This window comes from Dipodomys merriami, unplaced genomic scaffold, assembly GCF_024711535.1.
Source record: "Dipodomys merriami isolate MVZ:Mamm:240054 unplaced genomic scaffold, mDipMer1.0.p SCAF_97, whole genome shotgun sequence".
NCBI lineage: Eukaryota > Metazoa > Chordata > Mammalia > Rodentia > Heteromyidae > Dipodomys > Dipodomys merriami.
Genome location: NW_027206590.1, coordinates 4,259,470 through 4,281,852, shown reverse-complemented (window position 1 = coordinate 4,281,852; position 22,383 = coordinate 4,259,470). Strand labels below are relative to the sequence as shown.

The 22,383-nt window shown below is 51.4% G+C and overlaps 1 protein-coding gene across 1 annotated transcript; it reads right to left on the bottom strand.

Moving 5' to 3' along the window:
* Nucleotides 1-208: 208 nt before the first annotated feature.
* Nucleotides 209-21,766, bottom strand: Mcm5 (minichromosome maintenance complex component 5). Its single transcript, XM_070014372.1, has 17 exons — nt 21,691-21,766; nt 21,348-21,522; nt 19,574-19,700; nt 19,354-19,482; nt 16,316-16,488; nt 14,523-14,678; nt 13,317-13,483; nt 11,361-11,532; nt 10,110-10,221; nt 7,938-8,081; nt 7,541-7,606; nt 7,123-7,299; nt 6,208-6,320; nt 4,653-4,781; nt 4,279-4,421; nt 2,538-2,665; nt 209-1,209 (listed from the first exon to the last, which is right to left on the bottom strand). Exons 2-17 carry the CDS (start codon nt 21,512-21,514, stop codon nt 1,108-1,110), a joined length of 2,205 nt encoding a protein of 734 aa, XP_069870473.1. The 5' UTR covers nt 21,515-21,522; nt 21,691-21,766; the 3' UTR covers nt 209-1,107.
* Nucleotides 21,767-22,383: the final 617 nt, after the last annotated feature.

Genomic DNA, 22,383 nt, shown 5'->3' with positions numbered 1-22,383 from the left:
GTGCACTGGGGGGGGGGGGGGGGGGGGGCGGCGTTTGTGTTGGATAGTCATCCAGTCACCCTCCAGCTCCCCGTTAAGTGCTTTCATTTTTTCATGGTATCACTTTTAGATACTTTACCCCGCACAGATTTACCTCAACATGCCTTAATACATTTCGAATCCACTTTTCACTTGAGATGGCACATATCTCAATGTACTTTACCAGATATTTTATTTCACTGACTTTTAATTTTGTGCATTCTACCTGTTGAAGGTAAAACAAACAGTGGCATCTGACATTAGTACAACAAGGACTGGGGCCCTGGTGTGCTTTTTCTTCAACTCTAGCACATGCTCCCATCCAGGACTCAGACCCTAAGCTTCTTCAGTGATAAGCTAAGGCACAGAAAAGCACACTACCCTACCTGAGGCCACACAGCATGAAGATGACCTGCCTAGGTCCCAGTCTCTTACCTACTTCAAGGCCCAGCAGGAACCCAGGGTCCCCAGATACTGAAGTACCCAGACCTGTCCTGGGTACTACATTAACAGCTACTCATGGTCCCAAGTGCAATCCCACCAACCAGGGACTAGTGTCACCCATGTATAAATCAGGAAACTGAGGCATTGAAGGGCCCTTTCCTGTCACCACTGCTGGTGACACTCACAGGGCACAGTCCCACAGCTAGCTGGACTGCTCTTAGTGGCAGGGACTGGAAAACTTTATTTCTCCTCTGAAACATGAAGAAACTGAACAATAGGTCAATCAAACACTTTGCACAGAAACCCCACCTCTGTGGTGGTCCATCCGAAAAGTCAGTCTGTGCGCTACAGAGCCTGGTCTTGCCCCTAGCCCCCCCTGCCAAGGGCAGCACGGGGACAGGCCTCCAAAGGCAGGGCACCCAAGGGTCTGAACACACCACGCCCAATGACACGACAGCAATCCGCCCAAAGCCCATTTCTCAAGATGCAGCGGGGGAGTGGGCAGTGTCCAGGGACAGGGCAGGACCTGCTGGTTGGCCCTCCAGGGCAGAGCGCAGTGAAGATGGAGGACGGCGCAGCAGGGAAGCAGTGGATGTGGAGAGGCAGTGGGTGCAGGGACACTCCGGCCGGAGGAGGGACGGGAGCTCACTTGAGGCGGTAGAGCACTTTGCGCTGCATGCGGTGCTGGACCTCCCCGCGGCGCAGCATGAGCTGCAGCACCTTGTAGATGGCGTGCTCCGGGTACTTCTGCAGGGAGACAGGTGTCTGTGAGCATGTCTGTACCCAGGCCCCCCTCCCCCGGGCTCCAGGGGACTTCACAGCCTACAGAAAGCTTCTACCTGTAGGCATCAGAACACTGGAGCGGCTGCTGTGTGCATAGCACTTACTGTCTCCACATATGTGAGCCAACTATTCCATGTGGCCGGTACTAGAACATTCCCATTTTATAGAGGCAGAGGAGCTAAGTCACTTGAAGTTACTAGCAAATAAGTGCTGAGATTTAAGTCTTTGTGACTATAGAACTCACTCTTTTGTCAACCTTCAGCTTCGCTAAGCCTCTCTGCTCATCCACACTGCTACATTAATGTTCCCAGGGTCCAAGAGAGAAGATGCATGGGGAGGTGGGCTCTTTGTCCCTGTGTTCTTAAATGCAACAGGTACACATGTGCTGTACAGGGTGGGGTCTAGTGGGAGGGAGGAAAGGAGGGCAAATGGAGAGGGTGAAGAAGGGTGAATATGGCCAAGGTATTTTATGTCCAAGTGTGAAAATGGAATGAATGAAGCTTATTGACAATGGGGAAGGGTGAGAGAGATGAATCTGATTAACGTAATACATGCATATATGGGTATCTCAAAACCCCATATACAACTGACCCTAATAAAACATGTGGGAGGAATGTTAGAATAAATGACTCCAAGAATGATGATGTGTGCTGGCGTTGGGGCTTAAACTCAGGGCCTCAACTCACTTGGCTTTTTCCCCTCAAAGCTGGCAGTCTACCACCTGAGCCACACCTTTACCTATGACTTTTTGCAGGTTAACTGAAGATAATTTCAGAGAGCCAGATCGTGGCTTCAAACCACGATCCTCAGGTCTCAGCTTCCTGAGCAGCTAGGATTAAAGGCAGGGGCCAGTAGTACTCAACTAACTAGATTCTTCTTACCCATAGACTTACAGATTACTAAAAATAAAAGCATAGACAAAGGTGACAGGCTCCCAAGTATCTAGAAAGCCCCATGTCCTCCAGGGGCTCACTGGGGCTCAGGTTACTGAGTACAACTTGCCACTCTGTATGCAGCCAACAGAAAGGATGAAAGAGACTGGAAACCCAGATGTGACCCTCCCAAGCCTAGCCACCCTTCTCTGTTGTACAACGTAAAAACTCCCCTTGTCCTGACTGAGCCTGTCCCTAGAGAGGGAAAGATGGCTCAACAGGGCAAGACAGGACAAAGAACAGCTCTCTGTCCCCCAACTAGGGCCTATGGGCTGAGTAAAAGGACACTAGTGCTGGGTGGAACCAGCCTGTCCAGAGTAACTTGCAGGACCCCACATCCCATGCTGGGGGAAGGCCTACCTGCTTGGTGAAGTCCTGAATGATGCTGTGCTCCGACACTTGAGAGCCAATGGCGAAGCGGCGCTTGAGCTGCTTCTCAATGCGGCTTAGCATCTCCTGGTCCTCCTGGCTGGTGAAGCCCTCCACTCCTGTGAGAAGTCAGATGGTGAAGATCAGGGCACTGGGGACCTCAGTCTGTCCATTCTAGGCTAGACACAGAAACCTCTAACCCAAGACAACTTGCCTGAGCTAGACCTGGGAGGTAGCTACAGAAAGAATAGTATGGCATGCTCAGGGACGGTGAAAACCTGCTCAGGAAGAGCCATGATAAGGCCAACATGGAGAATAACATCCTAGGCAGAGAGCACAGCGCGTGCAAAGTCAGAGGTAGCAATGCACCTGATTCATTCAGGTCAAGGCTAGGGTGGCAGGGACATGGCCAGGGTGGTAACTAGAAGCCAGGTGCCATAAGCCCCTGGGGACCAAGTGAGAGGCTGGCTTTGATTCTGGCAAAAGAAGCCACTGGAGGCTCTGCAGGAAACAATGAATTGCTTTGGCTGACAACTGCTAACAAGCACGAAGTCACTTGAGCTCTTAACACCGGACAAGATCCTGAGGTTGATCTGAGCCAGAAAGCGAGGTGGGAGCCAGGAGGGAAGACAGGCCATCCCAAGAGCCACACCTGGGTGGTACCCCAGAAAGCCCTAGAACGTAGGGGCTTATTTCCAACTTTTTTTTTGTCAGTCCTGGGGCTTGAACTCTGGGTCTGGACGCTGTCCCTCAGCTCTTCAGCTCAAGGCGAGCGCTCTATCACTTGAGCCACAGCGTCATTTCCAGTTTTCTGGTGGTTAAGTAGAGATAGAAGAGTCTCATGGACTTTTCCTACCCAGGATCCTCAGATCTCAGCTTCCTTAGTAGCTAGGATTACAGGTGTAAGCCATGGGCGCCCTACTTTATTTCCAACTTTTACTGTAGGTGAGCATCCCTGTTGCCCAAGCCTGCTGCCTCCTGGGTATGTGACACAACAAAATCCCTCCCCTTAGGGAGCCACTACCACCCCTGGAAAGTAGCATCTCTCCCCACCAAATACACCTGGCCCTGCCACTGCCCCTTTTACCACCTGGACTGAGTATCTGTCCTCATAGTCTGTCTCTCCTTGGCAAGCAAGAGGAGAGGCCAGGATTTGCTCTGTTATCTCTAGTACCTAGATGGTGCCTGGCAAGCAGGAAGCTCAAAGCATTGGCTGAGTAAGAAATCTCTTTTGCAGGACAATCCAGCAAATCACCAGTGCTTGGAAAAGTCTGCTGAAAGGTTAGGCAGAAACAGGCAATGTGAGTTCAGGGTAAGGGACCAGGAGCCTGGATTCCTGCTCAGACTGGAGGTTCTATGTGCTACCAAAAAGGCTCTGTAAACACCGATCTTTCTGATCTCTTAAGAAGGGGAAAGATGACTAGGGAGTGGCTGTCAAGACCACGCCAGGAGAAGCACTGATTGACATGGTTCAGAGCTCAGCACACAAGATGCTGATTGATGGACTGCTATTCCTCAGCAATGACAGGTCACAATACTGTGAACAAACTGGCTTAAGAGGATGGCATTCAAGGGTCTAGAGAGAAGCTGATTCCTCCTATTTTGAGGGGGAAATAGCTACGGGAGAGATGAGGGAAGATTTACTGTAGAAGATGCCCAGGAAAGCTCAGCACATACCGAGAAGCAGCACCCTGCCCTCCGACCCCAAGACTGTGGCCCAGCACCTACTCACCTGACAGGGTACCAGATAAAGCAGCATCTAACGTGGACACCTGGAAAAGCCTCAGGGCCTCCTCCACATCTGCCTCGGTGGCAAAAGGCTGCAGCTTCATCTTGCTCAGGGCCTCAGAGATGCGCACAATGGCCTCTAGTTGCCTGTAAGAGAAGTGGGGCGCTCAGGGGACTTCACCCAACTTCTCCTCCCCTAGACACAGAGAGGTGTGTCCAAAGGAGACAAAGACTATAGTGGAAGACTATAGTGGAGACTGCCAGCTGTCCCTTCACCCATCACATGCTCCTCAAGAGCCAGCCCTGCACCCCTGGGCCTCTGCTCTGTATTGCTTCCTACATCTCGCTCAGTGAAGCGAGGCCCGGCTTCCTGCTCACCGCACAGTGATGGGGATGCTGGAGCGGCGGTCGCTGTCCCTCTCATGCTGACGGGCCCCGCTCCGCATGATGATGTAACGGTTCTTCAGCTTCTCTGCAGCTTCGGCCGACAGCCGGGGGCCACACCTCCTGCAGGATGGATAGGGAGCAGCAAGTGTGAGACCACGAGGAAATTTCTCAGGGACTCACTCTGCCCTATACCCTCCACTGGCTTTCCCACCCCAACATTGCTGCTTGCTAACGGGGATGACAAGCCATTTTGGAGATTCAAGTGAAACCTGCCTGGCTGGCTGTGGTGGGCAGGTGCCACAGAGATCAGTAACAGGTGGGAAAAAGTCAGGCACAGGTGCAACAATGACAATTATACCTCCAACTAAAGAGTACTGTCAACACTGCCTCCAGCAGTCACTAGGGGAGCAGCAGGCATCCACTAGGTGGCGGGCTTCCTGGAAGTCTGCTCCTCCACAGCACACATCTGACTCTATTTCCAATTAACCACCAATAAGCTGAATATGGAGCTGTGGCTCAAGTGGTAGAGCACTAGGCAAAAGCTGAGGGTCAGTGCCCAGTCCATGAGTTCAAGCCCCAAGACTGGAATAAAAAAAAAAATGTGAGCCAGGCTCCAGTAGCTCACATGTATAATCCTAGCTACTCAGGAGGTTAAGCAGTAGGGTTCAAAGCCAGGCCAGGCGGGGAAGTCCATGAGACTCATATCTCCAATTAACCACCAGAAAACCAAAGTGGCACTGTGGATCAAAGTGGTAGAGCACTAGCCTTGAGGAGCCCTGAGTTCAATCCCCAGGACTGGCATTAAAAAAAAAAAAAAAAAGATTACAGAGATTGAGTGTGGGGATCCATGCCTATAATCTCAACATTCAGGAGGCTAAGAAGGGAGGATCCTTAAATTCCAGGCTACAAAGTCCGCTTCACCAAAGCAAAAGGGAAAATAAACCCTAGGAAACATAACCTAGGAAATGGAAGCTCAGAAGGGTTGAGCAGCTGGGCACCAGTGGCTCACACCTGTAATCCTACTCAGGAGGCTGAGATCTGAGGATCATGGTTCAAAGCCAGCCCAGGCAGGAAAGTCGTGAGACTCTCATCTCCAATTAACCACTAGAAAACTACAAGTGGTGCTGTGGCTCTAAGTGGTAGAGCGCTCACCTTGAGCTTAAGGGTTGAACAGCGCCCAGACCCAGAGTTCAAGCCCCCTGACCGACAAAAAAAAAGGGTTGAGCAACTTATCAGGGCATGCTACGGTATAGGTGGGCATTATTAAGATTGCATCTACAATGACCTGCCAACATGGTAAAATGTGAGGGAGCTTCACATTAAACTCTATTAACCTAACTGAAGATGGAGAGACTAAGGCCAAGAGCCAGTGGGATCTGTTCACGGCCAGAGAAGACAAGAGCAGAGCAGATACCTCAGAACCAAATCCTCAGAGGGGCCCTGTTAGGATATTCTGCGCAAGAAGGTCCAAGCCCGGTAACTAGGCTCTCTCCCCACTCAGGGAAGCCAGGCAACCTCACCCCACAGGGCCTGTGTCGGCACTCACGCTCGGCAGTAGGCAATGAACTTCTTCAGCTTGGCCAGGTCGATCTCGCCTTCCACAGCCTGGGTCTGTGTCAGAGCACTCACATGCAGAGTGATCACATGTTTGGCCAGCATCTAAGAGGCAAAGGGGACACTCATCAGCCCACAGGCCCTCCTGAGCCTAATACCCCCCACAGAGGAGGGTCAGGCTGGAAGAGCTGACTGGGCCCCAATCGGAGCCAGAAGGGCCGTTTCTATCTCAGGCCCACACTGCCAGCCAGCCTGGCCCCACTCTCCCAGAGCATTGCCCCCACCCACCTGGGACAGAAGTCTGCTTTTCAGATGGATAGTGGATCTACTCAAGCCAGTGACAGTTCATTCTAGGGCTTCTGCTGGAACTACTGGCGCCTCCACTCAACAGAGGAGTAGTAAAGCTATCAGATGGTAAGACAAAAATCATAGTTTTGTCTTTACCACAGGAGTAGTGGTCCAAGGGATTAAGCCTCCACTAAAGGGAGCAAAAGGGAGACAGAAACAAGAGCTGTCCAACAACCTAGATGCGTGCATTCAATCTCTGGACTTGTTGATTCTTTGAGCGATGAGATTTCTTTCAAAGTTTTACTATCAGCTCAAAGGTACTTTGCCTAACATGTGTGAAACCCTGGGGGAAAATTTACCAACCAGAACTGGGGTTCTCCTACTTGTACTTTCTGTTCATATGTAAAGGACTGAGCCCAGAGAGAGAGTCAGCCACGGATCACCCAGACCCTCAGTGGCAAAGACTGGCCAGGCCACAGGACTCCGGCTCCCTCTCCAAAACTGCAGGTGGTGGCTATGTGACCATCAGGAATGGCCAAGTGCCCTGCTCACCTTCCCCCAGGACCATGAGCCTGTCTGGAGCGGGGCCCTGTGGTCACCAGGCCTGCTGTAAACATACCACATCCCTCTCCTCGTTATGCTCATCCTTGACAATGAAGATCATGTCGAAGCGGGACAAGATGGTTGGCATGAAATCAATGTTGTCCTCCCCCTTCGTCTCATCCCAGCGGCCAAACACTGAGTTGGCAGCAGCCAAGACAGAGCAACGCGAATTCAGGGTGGTGGTGATCCCAGCCTGAGGGGACAGAGGGTGGGAGATGACAAAGAACCCCGGGATACTCACTGACTGACTCTCTTTCCTTCCCTTTCCCTCCCCTTTCCTTCTTCTCTCTTTCCTTCCATCCCTTCTCTCCTAGGCCTACTGCTGCCAGCACAGCCCTAGTCCAACAGGACTCAGCAAAGCTGCCCAGAGCAGCTTGTGGAGAGTTATCCATGCTGGGACACAGCAGGGTAGGCTCCCAGGAAGGGTCGTTCACCTTGGCTATAGAGATCGTTTGCTGCTCCATGGCTTCGTGGATGGCTACACGGTCATCTTCTCGCATCTGCGTTGGGGACAGAGAGGTCCATGACACCCATCCTCCCGCCCCCCGACCCCAAGCAAGAGACAGTGGCAGCAGAAAAACAAGCTGCAGCTACCATTCCCAAGTACAAAGAAAGATACTGAGTCACCCATAATCATGGTGACCCACATATGCATGGCTTTCCTCTTCCCAGTCTCCAGATAAACTGAGGCTCAGAGGAACAAAGCAATTCTCACAGTAACCACAGAGCAATTGACCCAAGGACAGAACATGTCTCCCAAACCTGTGGTAGTATAAGCCAGCCCCACCTGCAGTCACACAGCCTGGTCCTGACTGTGAGGCCCAGACTCACCTTGTCAAACTCATCGATACAGACGACCCCACCATCAGCCAGGACCATGGCGCCTCCCTCCATGATGAAGTTCCGGGATGAGGGGTCTCTCATTACCGAGGCGGTCAGGCCAGCAGCACTGCTACCTTTCCCAGATGTGTACACCTGAGAGAGGAAAGACAGGGAAGGTGTCAGTGCCCAAAGCTTTCTCCAGACCAAGCTGACCCCATTAAGTCAGAGGGTGTGCAGAAGCTCCAAGTCACACGTCTGATTATAGAGCACAGAACAGAAATCAAGATTTAATTGAGGGCTCTTTGCGCTGGAAGGGGAGGCCACCCTAGATGCTGTACCCTAGAGGAAACATGGCTTACCAGAGCCTCATCACAGTCTTGTAGGTGAGCACTGAGACATAAAGGAATGGTCACTTGGAACTGGCCTCGGAGCTGGGATGGGACTTCATTATTACCTATAATCTTACATTCTACATGTTGCCACTGAGACCTCAATATGTGCTAAAGTCCTAGCTGAGATGCCCTTAAGAGCAAGACACAAGCTGGGCATAATGGCCATAATCTTAGCTACTGGTGGAAGCTGAGATCTGAGGATCAAGGTGCCAAGCCAGTGTAGGAAGAAAAGCCCATGAGAAATCCAGGGACGGTGGCTCATGCCTCTAATCCTAGCTACTCAGGAGGCTGAGATCTGAGGATCGAGATTCAAAGCCAGCCTGGGCAGGAAAAGTCCATAAGACTCTTAAACCACCAGAAAACCTGAAGTGGCGCTGTGGCTCAAGTGATAGAGGGCTCGCCTTGAGCTGAAGAGCTCAGGGACAGTATCCAGTTCAAGACCCACGTCCAACAAAAAACAAAAAAGCCCATGAGACTCTCCAGTTAACAACCAAAAGGCCAAAAGTGGAGCTCTGGTTGAAGTGGAAGAGCACTAGCCTTAAGCAAAAAAAGCTCAGGATAGGCCATGAGTTCAAGCCCCAGGACTGACACACACCCACAAACATACACACATAAAAGAGAACACACAGCCGGGCGCTGGTGGCTCACACCTGTAATCCTAGCTAGTCAAGAGGCTGAGATCTGAAGATCATGGTTCAAAGCCAGCCTGGGCAGGAAAGTCAGTGAAACTTTTTTTTTTTTTCTTGGGGGGGGGGGGGGGGCGGGTCCAGTCGTGGGGCCTGAACTCTGAGCCTGGGCGCTGTCCCTCAGCTCTTCAGCTCAAGGCTAGCGCTCTACCACTTGAGCCACAGCGATACTTCCAGCTTTTTTCTTTTTGCTTATGTGGTGCTAAGGAATCGAACCCAGGGCCTCAGGCTTGCAAGGCAAGCGCTCTACCACTGAGCCACCTTCCCACCCCATGAAACTCTTATCTCGAATAAATACTCAGAAAATCAAGTGGCGCTGTAGCTCAAGTAGTAGAGAGCTCGCCTTGAGCTGAAGAGCTGAGGGACAGTGCTCATGCCCAGAGTTCAAGCCCCACGACCAACAACAACAACAAAAAGAGAACACACAGAGATCATGGGGCTTTTACTAGAAGATGTAACTTGACAACACGGTTCATATTTGCAGGTCACAGGATTTCTAGAAGACAGTGCCAGTATGAACAACTTGATATACTGCCTCTATCCAAAAACAACCTCCTGCTATACAGCCATAACCCACTAACCACAGTAGTCAGAAGCCCTTCCCTGTTGATCCTCCTAGACACCCCATTGTGCAGCAGGGACCCCTGCTCATCAACAGCAGGACTTTAGGTGAGACACTGTACACTGCTGTCCCTGTGTCTTCTTACGTACAGCACAGTGCTGAGGTTGCATGAGTAAATTCCCATCAAACGTAGTATCTAGCCATTGATTGTAGCTAGTATCATTCTAAGTATCACCCTTGCAACAACTGGAGAAGATGAGGTTCAGGAACACCAGGTGACTGTTCCAAGCCCACAGCCGATCAATGGCAAGGCTGAGACCAGAAGTGGCCAGACTCAGACCAGCGCTCCCGCATGTCCCAAGTCTACGCATGCCTACTGGTTCCTCCTCACTACAGAACCCGACCACAGCCAAGGGGAACAAGGAGATGGTGCTGGGTGTGTCCTGCCCACAGGTGTCCTAGGGACCAGAAGCTCTGCCTTTTTTCTTGCTGCAACAGGCAAGGGGGGGAGGGGCAGGGGGAGAGTGTCCCCAGTACTTACTCCAATGGGAGAGCACTTCTCCACAAACTTCAAAAGCTGGGACTTGGCTGTCCCAGGGTCCCCCAGCATCAGCAAGTTGATGTCCCCACGGCGAGTGAGTCCATCAGGAAGCCTGGGGAGAAGGGGCAGGCGAGCAAGGTAGAGTTCAAACGGCAAGCCAGCAGTCACCCCATCTCTAAGGAGCCTCAGATCAAATGGGAAGGTGGTCCAATCCCATGTTCACACCCATGCCTGGGACTGTGGCAGGCTCTGGCTAGCAATGAAGATAGAGCTTCCTTCCAGGGAGGGAGGATGAGGCCTGGCATGCAGAGCTGCCCTCAGGCAAGCTGCCATCTGATAAACACTCCTCCCAGAAGAAAAAGGAAGCCATCTGTGGGCTGGGCACATGCAGAGGACCAGCGCCACAGGGCAGCCTCCTGGCTCCACCCATGTGGCTAGGAGCAAATCCCTTCTCTTCCCCATTTTTCCCTCATCTACAAAAGCAACATCTTTGGGCTGGGGATCGAGTCTTCATCAAGATTTAGAATAACGTCAGGACTACAGTTAAGAGTATTATTATTGCTATTGTTTATATACTATTTTAGAGTTCCAAAAGAATACTGATGGCCTTTTTAAAAATTTTTCTTAATTTTTTACAAGTAAGCTCTTGCTCTGTAGTCCACGTGCGCCTCAAACTCTTGATCCTTCTGATCGCTTTTTTTTTTATTTTTGGTCATGGGGCCTGGGTGCTGTCCCTCAGCTCTTCAGCTCAAGGCTAGTGCTCTATCACTTGAGCCACAGCGCCACTTCTGGCTTTTTCTGCTTATGAATCAAAGCCAGGGCCTCATGCATGCAAGGCAAGCACTTTACCGCTGAGCCACCTTCCCAGCCTGATCACTGTCCTTTAAGTGTAGGTTTTTCCATCTGTTTCACTCATGTGAAAGAAAACTTTTAAGTTCAGAAAGATGGGGTTGGGATCCCATCTGAGAACATACAGTAACTAGAACAGAGAATAAATCTTTGGTCCCAAGATTCAAAGCTCAAAGCCCAGTCCTCTTTCACGGCCTACCCAGAGCCAGAATGGCCAAGGACCTCTGCCACAGGTGGGAGGGTAAGCAGCTGCCCAAGCCAGGGAGTAGGCAGCAGGCTGATGGTCCAGCAGAATGCGGAGAACAGAACCCTGTTTACCTGACAGCTCTCCTCCTGTGGACCATGTCCTCATCCCCCCACTTTCCCCCCCACTCCTACCTCCCCGCCCCCACAGCCACTCACCTCTTTCGGGAGCCTCCAAAGAGCAGGCAGGCAATGGCCTTCTTCATGTCCATGCCCCCAAAGATAGAGGGGGCAATGCTCTTGGAGATGACCTCGTATACATTGGGGAGGGCAGCCAAGCGACGGAACTCCTCCTCCTCCTGCGGGCTCACAGTTCCCGCAAAACTGCGGCCTAGGGTGGGGAGGGCAGGCGCCTCAGTGATTATAGGGATGCCACTTCCCAGCCTGGCCACAGTTCAGGAACTCCCACAGGGAGGCCCTTCTGGACAAGGCCAGCCAGGAGGCTCAAAGCAATCCCACATTTCCACAATCTCAAGAGAGCCTGGCCTCTTCTAGGTCCAGTAAGTAGGGAAGGTCTGAGCAATCAAAGGCAAAATCATGCTGGCCCATGAGGACCACAAGTCTCCCATTTGGTCAAGAGCCGGGAGAGACACTTCCATCAAGGAGTTATGTCTTTGGTCACGTTACCACTCACAGGGGAAGTCAGAGGTAACAGGGAGGATCTACAACCAGGCAGGCACAGGTTCAGATGAGGGACAGGTGGTGAATAGCGGCCAGAACCTAGATACAGTGAGTAAAAGGGGGAAATCAGACAGATGAGGTGGGAAGATGAGAGAAACAACCATAGAGGATCTGGTGGGGGTACAGGAGTTGCTGAGCAGCTAGAAGAGAGGAAAACGTGGAAAGAGAGCCAATGGAAGGATAGGAAAAGATAGGTCTGACTATGTTCTCTTCAAGATCTAAGTGGACACACCACATCAACAGCTAAATAAACAAGCTTTTACATACACTAGATCATGGACAAAGCCTGAAAAAGCCTCCCTGTTAGACTGGTCAGATTTAGGAGCCAGAGGCTATAATCACCTAAGATTTCTCACTGTGGTTCCTGCTGCTCTGGGTACAGGCATGAGCTCTCCACACCAGTTGGGAACACAGGACTTTTACAAGGCCCAGCCATTCATTCATTGTCCAAACCCCTACCAGCCCTCAGCCTCTCAGCCAGACCAGCGTCTTCAGGTCCTATCATTCTCTCCACAACTCTAACCTTCAAAGGCAATTTGGAGACTCCTCTTGGAAAAAGCCTTCAGACAAGGCCCAGCCCACCCTTTGCTTCCTGAGGTCCTCAGCCTCTCACTGGAATTCCACAGGATCATTTCTCCTCAGTTGGACTCTAAGCACCTATCTATCCTGAAGCCTGCATTCTTGTTCGACTCCTGGTACAGGGCTGAGATGTACACAGCACTCCCAGTGGATCATGATTAACTCTCCATGGACTGCACTGAGCCCTTCAGCCGTGAGCCCTAGGTCTCTTGAGCTTGCATTTAGGCAAACGCCCTCAGTGCAGGGACCACAGCTGGGGACACGGCCAAGACCAAGAGGGGTATTTACTCATTATAAAAAGGAACATTCTAGCTGGATACCGGTGACTCATGCCTGCAATCCTAGGTAGTCAGCACAGAGTTGGTTCAAAGCCAGCCCATTTAACCAGCAAAAAGTCCAACTACAGGCATGGTTCAAGTGGTAGAAAATGAGGTCTGGCCGGGCGCTGGTGGCTCACACCTGTAATCCTAGCTACTCAGGAGGCTGAGATCTGAGGATCGCGGTTCAAAGCCAGCCCGGGCAGGAGAGACCGTGAGACTCCTATCTCCAATAAACCACCAGAAAACCGGAAGTGGCGCTGTAGCTCAAGTGGTAGAGCGCTCACCTTGAGCTGAAGAGCTGAGGGACAGCGCCCAGGCCCAGAGTTCAAGCCCCATGACCGAAAAAAAAAAAAAAAAAAAAAAAGAAAATGAGGTCTGAGCAAGAATGCTGAACAAGAATGCCACTCTAAATTCAATCCCTAATACCAGCACAAAAATTAAACTGATGTAATCAGCAACCAGAGGATGACGGTAATGAGGTGCCTGTTAAGGGAGGTGTACAAGCTTGCCAAATGGCAAGGCCAAACCAACTCACCAGAGCCATCTGTATCCACCTGGATGCCCAAGACACGGATGTAGGAGCTCCGGATGCCCACACCCACCCTGTCACGACCCCTATTGGCTTTCAGGCCAAACTTCTTGATGGAGTAGATGCCCATGATGGTGACCCTATTCCCGGGAACAACTCTGTCACACAGGTACCTAGGAGGGGAGGAGAAAGAGAAGAGGAGGAGGTCCTGGGGCAGTGATTCCCTGGACCACCACTCCTACTGACTCACTGCCAGCTTAGCATTTCCCCCAAGCATCATAGCCAGGGCTAGCTCCACTCCTACAGGGCATAAAGAACCCTCTCCCTTTCCCAACCCCCTCAAGCCTGGATGGCTGAGATGTTTGGAGCAATGCATCGACAATGGCAGGGTCCTAACTCTCATGTGCTGGTTGAGGTCTCCAGAGGCTTTGTAACCCAGCCGCAATATGTTGGATACCGCACATTCATCTCAGGCCTTCAGCCATCTCAGAGGAAGACTTTTTCCTCCTGCCCTCCCACCATCCTAGCTAGGACCACGCCGTTTTCTGTCTCTGTATGATCCCATTTCAGCTCAGCCAAGTCAATCTGCCTCTGGGTTTTCATTTCCTCTTGAAAATGACACGAAAGAAGGAAGTCTCCAAGCTCCTCTAGAGCCAACAAAGCACAGATGGGGCAAAGGGCAACTGTGTGACATCAGAGAAGCCACTGAACCTTTCTGGGCCTGAGGAGAAGGTAAGATGACCTGTCTCAACTGTTGTAGAATCAAGCAAGGCATAGGAACAAGGCCCAGTTCCTCTGCTTAGAAAGTCATTTAAAAGCCTGAAATCCTAGCTGCTCAGGAGATCTGAGAACTGCCAGCGCAGGCTTAAGGTAAGTCTGTGGGACTATCTCCAATTATCTATCCAAAGAGCCAGAAATAGAGCTGTGGCTCAAGTAGTAGAGTGCTAGCCTTGAACAAAAAAGCTCAAGAACAGCAGCCAGGCTCTTAGTTCAGACCCTCAGACCAGCACCAAAAAAGAAAGTCATTTAACTATCTCACACTTCCACACCCACAATATGGTGCGATGAAGTGCCCTGAAGGTGATCAGAAGCACCAGGCACAAACGAATCATCCTCTCCTCCACACCCTGCACACTCCAGACCCAGCCACACCCAGCATGCACATTAGGGATGCAGCAGGATGCACCCATCTTTCGGACCCTCCCAACCTACCTGTCACAGTAGAGCTGCATGTGTCTGGGCATCTCGCCGTGGGGCACGGCATCAGGCAGCTCCTGCAGCTTTAGGGTCTGGAAGTCCACACACTTGCACTTGTCGGGCATGATGAAGTATGGGTCCAATGGGCACTTGGGGCGCCCAGCCTGATCCCTGTGAGAGGAGTAGGGGTCACCAGAGCTACCAGGAGAATCCAAAGGCTGGAGCTCATCCATTGAGTCAGGAACAAGATGTGGCCAACAGAAATTTAAGGTGGAACTGGGACCAGCTAGGGAAAGGCCTCAAAAGGAGGCCGGCTCCATGGCAACTGGAGTGCCATTGGAGGGTGGGAGGACTGAGAGGCCCAGCTCCTCCACTGGCATGCTGGAGGTGGCAGACAAGTCCCAAGCACAGTCTGTGGCCCCACAGGTTAAGAGCAGCTAGACCAACTGGGTTCTGCCATCTCATATCTGTGATCCTAGCTATTCAGGAATATGAACTGTGATCGGAGGATCATAGTTCAAAGCCAGCCCTAGCAGGAAAGTCTGTGTAAGTCTCATCTCCAGTAATCACTAAAAAGTTGGAAGAGGAGCTGTGGCTTGAGTGGTAGAGTATCAGCTTTGAGTGAAAAACCTAAGGGACAGTCCAAGTCCTGAGTTTAAGCCCTAGAACCATGCACATGCACACGCGCACACACACACACACACACACACACACACACACACACACACACACACACACACACACACACACACACACACGTGTGCATGTGTGCGCTGCTAGATTCTCAAGCCTCCTACTAAATAAACAAAACCCATTCACAATAATAGTCCAGGATTTTCTTCAGTGAGATTCTAGAGAGCATTCTGAGCATCTAGGTCTCTATGGCCCTATATAATAAAGTTGAATGAAGATTCAACAACTTTAATAGCAACATATGTAATACCACTGGAGAAAAACACTATACTACAGATGTTACTCCAGGTGAGGATTTACAGTAGTAGATTAAAAACCCACGCTCTGTGGAGCTAAGTTCTAATCAGAAGACCGAAAAGCACGTACGCAATTAACTACATAATGTAGCCTAGGTCTGTGTTCTGAAAGAAAACAAGGTATGTTATGTTGCAAAACAAGGCGGATGAGTGACCAGGCACGTATGTCAAATGTATGAAGAGTGAGGCCAAGCACTAGTGACCCACACCAGTAGCCCTAGCTACTTAGGAGGGTGAGATGTGAGGATCAGGTTTGAAGGCAGAAAGTGCAAAGCTGAGGCCACCTAGCTGCAGGGTGGAGAGCACTCGGGGAGGGAGAATGCTGGGGACAGGGAAGAATACTCTGCAGATTCAAGTAAGACTGACAACAGCTGGAATGAGGTATAAGCTGAGGAGCAGGCAGCAGAGAAGGCTGAGTAAAGGCAGCCAGAGTAAAGGAGGAGTCCTCTAGATCAGGGCTGGAAAATACTTGCTCCTAAGAACCGGGCAATAAGTAATGTAGTTCTTCAAGCCAAGAGACCACACTCCATCTCTATACTCGTGGGCAACACATTAAACAATGGAGTGTAGCTGTGCTCACTGATTCTGTGGCTGCTGGCATGCTGACCTGGCCTAGTAAACAAGTTTGCTGTAGAAGGTTCTGACCCACATTTCCTACCCAGCTGAGATCTATCGGGCTGAGCATCCTGGTGGAGAAAAGAGCCAACACCCAAGCGCCAGCCCTCCTGCATGAGCCTCTAACAGGCAGCCGCAGACAGTCCTTGCCACTGTCTGACTTCCAGATCTCCACTCCAAGGTTCTCCCTTGTGACCCACTCACGTGTTGCACTTCCTGGGCAGGGCATAGCCCTCCAGGCCAGGGCGCATGGCAATGTTGGTGAGGGTGTTGCGGCAGCCGCGGCACTGGATGGAGATGCGAGTGGCCTTTGCGCGGACGGCGGAGGCCGCAATGATGATGCCAGGAATCTTCACCAGGTGTGACATCATGTCTGACTGTAACAGAGCCATTAAGAGGCTTATTGTTAAGGAGTCAGGAGACAAGGAAAATTACCTAAGCAGCACTGGAGGAGGTGGCAGAGCTGTGGTAAGGGCCTGCAGCTTAAAGTTCAGTTCAAAAACTATCCAAAGGGACTGGGAAGGTGGCTCAGTGGTAGAGTGCTTGCCTTGCATGCATAAGGCCCTGGGTTCGATTCCTCAGCACATAAGCAGAAAAAGCTGGAAGTGGCACTGTGGCTCAAGTGGTATGAGCTGAAGAGCTAAGGGACAGCACCCAGGCCCAGAGTTCAGGCCCCATGACCAGAGAAAAAAAAAAAACTACCCAGAGCCAGGCACTAGCAGCTTATGCCTGTAATCCCAGCTACTCAGAAAGCTGAGATTTGGAGTTTGAAGCCAGCCCTCGCAGAAAAGGCCATGAAATTATTATCTCCAACCAATCAACAAAAAAAGCCAGAAATAGAGCTGTGGCTTAAGTGGCAAAGTGCTGGTCTTGAGCACAAAAGCTCAGGGACATCACCTAGGCCCGAGTTTAAGCCCCAGTACTGGCAAGCAAACACATACATACAAAATTTCTTTGAAGAAAAACAGAATTTTGCTTAAAACTAAATTGCAACTATTTAGTGATAAAGTATCATGTCTGCAATTTAAAGTTCGGTAGCAAAATAACAAAAAAGCAAAGCATTACCAATTAAATCCACATGAAGATATATGGATCACTAGTCTCTTTTTCTTCCTGTGGGGTTGAAACTTTTATAATAAAAAGCAAAAAAGAGTAGTAATAATTAAATAAATAAAAGTTCCTTTTGGCATTTTTTTCTTCCTACTCCAGGAAAGATGCTGTACTGGATTCTGGGAAGCCCTGAGTTGGGAGATCACCTCTGGTAAATGGAGCCAGAGCCCTGTCCAGACTCCGATGGCAGAACCCTGGAACAAGGCCTAGCACATGCATGTGGCACAGCTTTCTGAAGTCCGCCAGGGTGGCAGGAGAGGAAGAAACTGAAATTTGTCTTAGCCCTCTTAGGACATCTCCAACAGGCAATTTCTTCTGGCTGGCCCACCCTCATTGAGAACAGGCCATTCATAAGAACTCCCAGCAAGGAGGCCCTTCAGGGTAATGACTGCCCCATACCAGTCAGGCAGAACCTAGTGAAACTTAAGTTTGCTTCCATACATATTCAGAGCCTTCATGACGCCAACAAGCCCCCTCCAGAGCCTGCATACCGAGCCCAGGGCCTTGTTTCTGAAGTCTTGCTACTTCCTCTCCCCACACCACCACCCACAGAGCAGCAGACTGGAGGTCTACCAAACATGAGCATGGCTTCCTGGGAGTAGTGCATGATGAAGATGGCATCGCCTGACTGTAGATTCCACCCAGCTGAGTCACATGTATCCTAGCAGACCTAAAAGCAGTCCACACTTCACTTTCTCCACACTGCTTTCTCAGCTTCTACCCCTCTTCCACACAGCAATCAGGGAGCTCTTCTGTAAATCAAGTCAGGGGCTGGGGATATCATCATTCAGGGGCAGAGCCCTGTCCTAGTATGTACAAGGCCTCAGGTTGTATTCTTAGTACTGCTGTTAAGAAAGCACAATCAGGGCTGAGAATGCGGTTTGGTAGTAGTATGCTTGCCTGGCATTCATGAAGCCCTAGGTTCCACATAAACAGAAAAAGCTACAAGTGGCAATGTAGCTCAAGTGGTAGAGTGCTAGCTTTGAGCAAAAGAGTAGCTCAGGGACAGTGCCCAAGCCCCAGGACTGGCAAAAAAAAAAAAAGCTGGGCACTGGTGGCTCACACCTGTAATCTAGTTACTCAGGAGGCTGAGAGGTGAGGATCACAGTTCAAAGCCAGCCTGGGCAGGAAAGTCCATGAGACTTATCTCCAATAAACCATTCAGAAAACTGAAGTGGCACTATAGCTCAGGTGGTAGAGCACTAGCCTTGAGCTGAAGAGCTCAGGAACAGGACCCAAGGCCCAGAGTTCAAGTCCCATGACCGACCAAAAAACAAAAAGAAAATAGAAAACACAATCAGACTGTTCCTCCTACTTAACCCTTCCAGTGCCTTCTGTGTTCCAAACAAAACCCATACTTCTGTGAAAAGAAGGGTCTGGCTACCTGGCCTCTTCATCTTCTTTCCTCTAACCTTATGACACTGTGCACCAGCCACACTGGTTTCTGGTCCTCCATACAGGCCTCCACCCCTGCTGTTCCCTGAGCATGGAATGCTCTGACCCTGCTGCATCTGGTAGGGTACATACTATTCAGAGAAGAGGCCTTCTCTAGCCACCTTCACCTCCCTCAGCCATGGACACATTGCCCTCATTTTCTTTTCTTCAAACCTCTATCACACTAACCATACTAATCATATCATCTAACCACTCCTTGGCTTTCTCCCACTGAAAGCCCAAGAGAATAAGGGCCAGTTTTATTCAACATAATGAGTAGCCAACCATGGGACAGGAAGCAGCCTCTTCCCCCCCCCCACACACACACACACTGCTTGCATGCTGCTATCTCCTCAAGAAGCTTCTTTCTCCCTAGAGGTCCCCACACTTTCTTGTCACTCTCTTGATTGTTCTCATTGCATTTACAACCATCTAAAGTTATAATGGGTGATGTTTACAGGTTTCACAGTCTCCCCACAGGAGACCAGATATTTTACCTTTAATCTCTGCAGGGTCGGACCAAACTCAATGCCCTCTCTCCAGAATGAGTTCAGTAAACATCTGTCCAATGAGTTAGTTTTGCAAAAAAGATACAGACTCAGAATGCCAAATGCCTTGCTCAGCGCTCAGGGTCACACAGCTGGTGCCTGCGGCTGCCTGTCTCCAAAGCGCTCTCCCTAGCCTCCCAATGGACTCACTTTCAGGCTTCGAATGCTGGATGGGCTGGCGTCTGACTTGAGCATGACCTGGATGTCCTGGAGTGCCTCCTCGCCAGTGGGCCGGGGCCGGGTCACCTCATCAGCCACCTCCTTAGCAGCTTCCTCCAGCTGGAGAGGAACAAAGACACAAGCTGTTGGTGACAGGACAGGACCAGGCGGGGGGGCGGGGGGGGGCAACTCCAGGCCAGATCCCACTCACCAGCTGCAGGTGCTCGGCTGGCTGCTTGTACAAGTAGTCAGCCAGATCCTCATCGAAGCTGGCCAGGTCCTCCATCTCCACCTCAATCCAATACTCTCCCAGGTTGTAATGCCTCTTGAGTTCATCTCTGGGGACAGCACACAGACAGCAAGGATGCAGAGGAAGAAAGTAATGCTGGCTGAGGTACACACAGACTCCATCCTACCTACCCACTACTCTGTCACACACAAACACCTAGTTCCATATCATCCCATCACCAAGCCCTAGAGAGATTCCCTATTGCCAAGAGAGGCACTCTCCAAAGAAAATCCCTGAATTTTCAGCATGGCTGAAGGACAGTAGTGCAGTGCACACAGCAACAAACAAAGCAGGTCTTCTGCTGCAGGATGTTTCAGAGCCTTGTCTCGCTCTTCGAGACTGAAAGGGCACAACCTCAAACTCTGAGGCTATGTCTAGCCATGGACTACTATCACAAGAACCTATTTGGGAACCGTGACCTATGTACAATATCACAGACCCCACTCCCTTCTACCTCACATCCAACAGCAACAGAATACCCAGTCTGGCACTGAATACCCCTTGCTATCAGTGAACACTCCAGACCCCTTAGAATACCTTCCACAGCTCAAAAATGCCAGCTTCTCTGGGAGCTTACCTCCTTCCATACTTCCCCACAAAACAAAGATTCACTGCCAGTTTCTACCCTCCATTCCTGACTTATGAGCTTGAGAACAAGGTTGTCTCTATGCTTGGCACACAGGTGGCAGTGCCAGTTGCTGCACAAATGGAGATAGAAATGGCTTTACTCGTCTTTCTGATGAAGACTGAGGCCCAGAGACTGACACATGGAAGCCACTCAGCTAGAAAAGGCTAGGGCCCAATCCTACACCTACAAACCATGCCCTCACACTTTATGGTCTCCAAAGTAGAGGTAGGACCACAAAATTTAGTGATGTCACATGCTGAGTAAAGCAGTCAGGTGTCCTGGCCCAATCCCAGCTAGTTCAGGGCCTGGATGTGCAAGATAGGGATGAAGTTCACCTTCACAGCACCCAAAAGATAAATCCCCAGGGCTGGGAAGGTGGCTCAGTGGTAGAGCACTTGCCTTGCATGCATAAGGCCCTGGGTTAGACTCCTCAGCACCATATAAGCAAAAAGAAAAAAGCCGGAAGTGGTACTCTGGCTCAAGTGGTAGAGCGCTAGCCTTGAGCAGAAGAGCTGAGGGACAGTGCCCAGGCCCAGACCTCTCCCCCCCCCAAAAAAAGATAAATCCCCAGATCATCAGACATCATGGAATCAGACAACATGACTAAAGACCGACCAGCTGGGCACCAGGAATCCTAACTACTCCGGAGGCTGAGTATCCCAGTGCAAAGCCAGCAAAGACCTGAGGATCCCATTAACGAAGCCAGCCGAGACAGGAGAGTCCTTGAGACTCTGATCTCCAATTAACCACCGAAGAGCAGTTAGTGGGGTGTAACTCAAGTGGTAGAGTGCCAGCCTTGAGCGCCAATGCCCAGACTTGAACTCTTAAGAGTTCAAGCTCAGTTCCCCGCCCTCCCCCCACCCCCAGGAAATAGACAGAACCAGGGGCCAGGTGGCTCCACCCGGGTTGCTGGGTGGCCAACTCAGCAGGTGGCTCACCCCAAAGATGCCCCTGAGGTCGCCCTACGGCGAGGCCCCGTGGCCCCCCTCCGCCTTGGCGCCCTTCTCCCGGGCTCCTCGCGCGCCCTCCCGGACCGAGGTCCTCCTCGAGGTATCCCCAGGCTCCCACCTGTACTTGAAGGTGAAGCCCGTGCGGTCGGTGCCCACTCGGTACTGCCGCAGGAACTCCTTGAAGCGCTTCTGCAGCTGCGACTTGCGGGCCTGCCCTTCGTCGGCGCCGGGGTCCCCCCCGAAGCTGTCGCTGTAGAAGACGCCAGGATCGTCGAAGCCCGACATGACGGCCCCTGGAGAGGAAGCGGAGTTGAGCGGGGCTGGGGGGGGAAGGGGGTGAGGAACGCGCGCGGCGGTCCGCGGGAACCCCGGCCCCACCCGCCGCGCCCCGAGACGCAGCACCCTGCCCACCCCCACCTCCCAGGGAGCCCGCCCCACTCCCGGTCCCACACCGGCCTCACCGCTCCTTGACCGCCCCACGCACACCAGCAGAAACAAGCAGCTCCACGCTCCCGCGGCTGAGTTTCGCGGGAAAAAAAAAAAGTTGTCGCGTTCGCCGCCGGAAGGTGCGCTCCTATTGGTTCTCTTAGGCCCCACGGTCAACGATTGGGCCGCTCGGTGCCTTTAAGTCCCGCCTTCCTAGACGGATTCCCGAAGCTGATGGGCTGCCTTGCTCGTGACGTCACACGCCGCCTCTTTCCGGGTTCCATTTTGTGTGAGGAATAATTTGGCGGGAAATTTCTGAGCGGGGAGGAAGCCACGGCGGGAGCAAAGATGGCGGAGGGGCGGGTAGGCCGGGGGAGCCGGTGAGTTTTATCCTTAAGTCTTTTTTAAGTCCTGTGCGAAGATGAGCCATTCCAGAGCCACCAAAAGAGGGACTAGGAGTTCAGAACTGGTGAGGCCCGATTGCTCCGTGAGGCCCAGAGAAATGCTTTCCCGCGCGGCCGGGCCCTGCTCAGGCGCTTTCCCGCTCTCTCTAGGACCAAAATCGTCCCAAACTTGGGACTCTGGTGTCTTTTTTTGGCCCCGAGCCAGATAATAATGCAGAGTGCTTAATCCCCAGCACCAGGGGAAAGAAAATTAACAATGACGATTGTAGGATGTTTGTAATTCTTTGGCAATACTTATATATGAAAAACAATCAAGACCACACT

Excerpts from the sequence above, each read along its gene's own strand:
- Mcm5 (XM_070014372.1), bottom strand. The coding sequence starts at position 21,514 with ATGTCGGGCTTCGACGATCCTGGCGTCTTCTACAGCGACAGCTTCGGG. Across the intron at positions 14,679-16,315 it reads CTGCCCAGGAAGTGCAACAC|GGATCAGGCTGGGCGCCCCA; the intron begins GTGAGTGGGTCA and ends CTCCTCTCACAG. Across the intron at positions 4,422-4,652 it reads AGCATCCCCATCACTGTGCG|GCAACTAGAGGCCATTGTGC; the intron begins GTGAGCAGGAAG and ends CTTCTCTTACAG.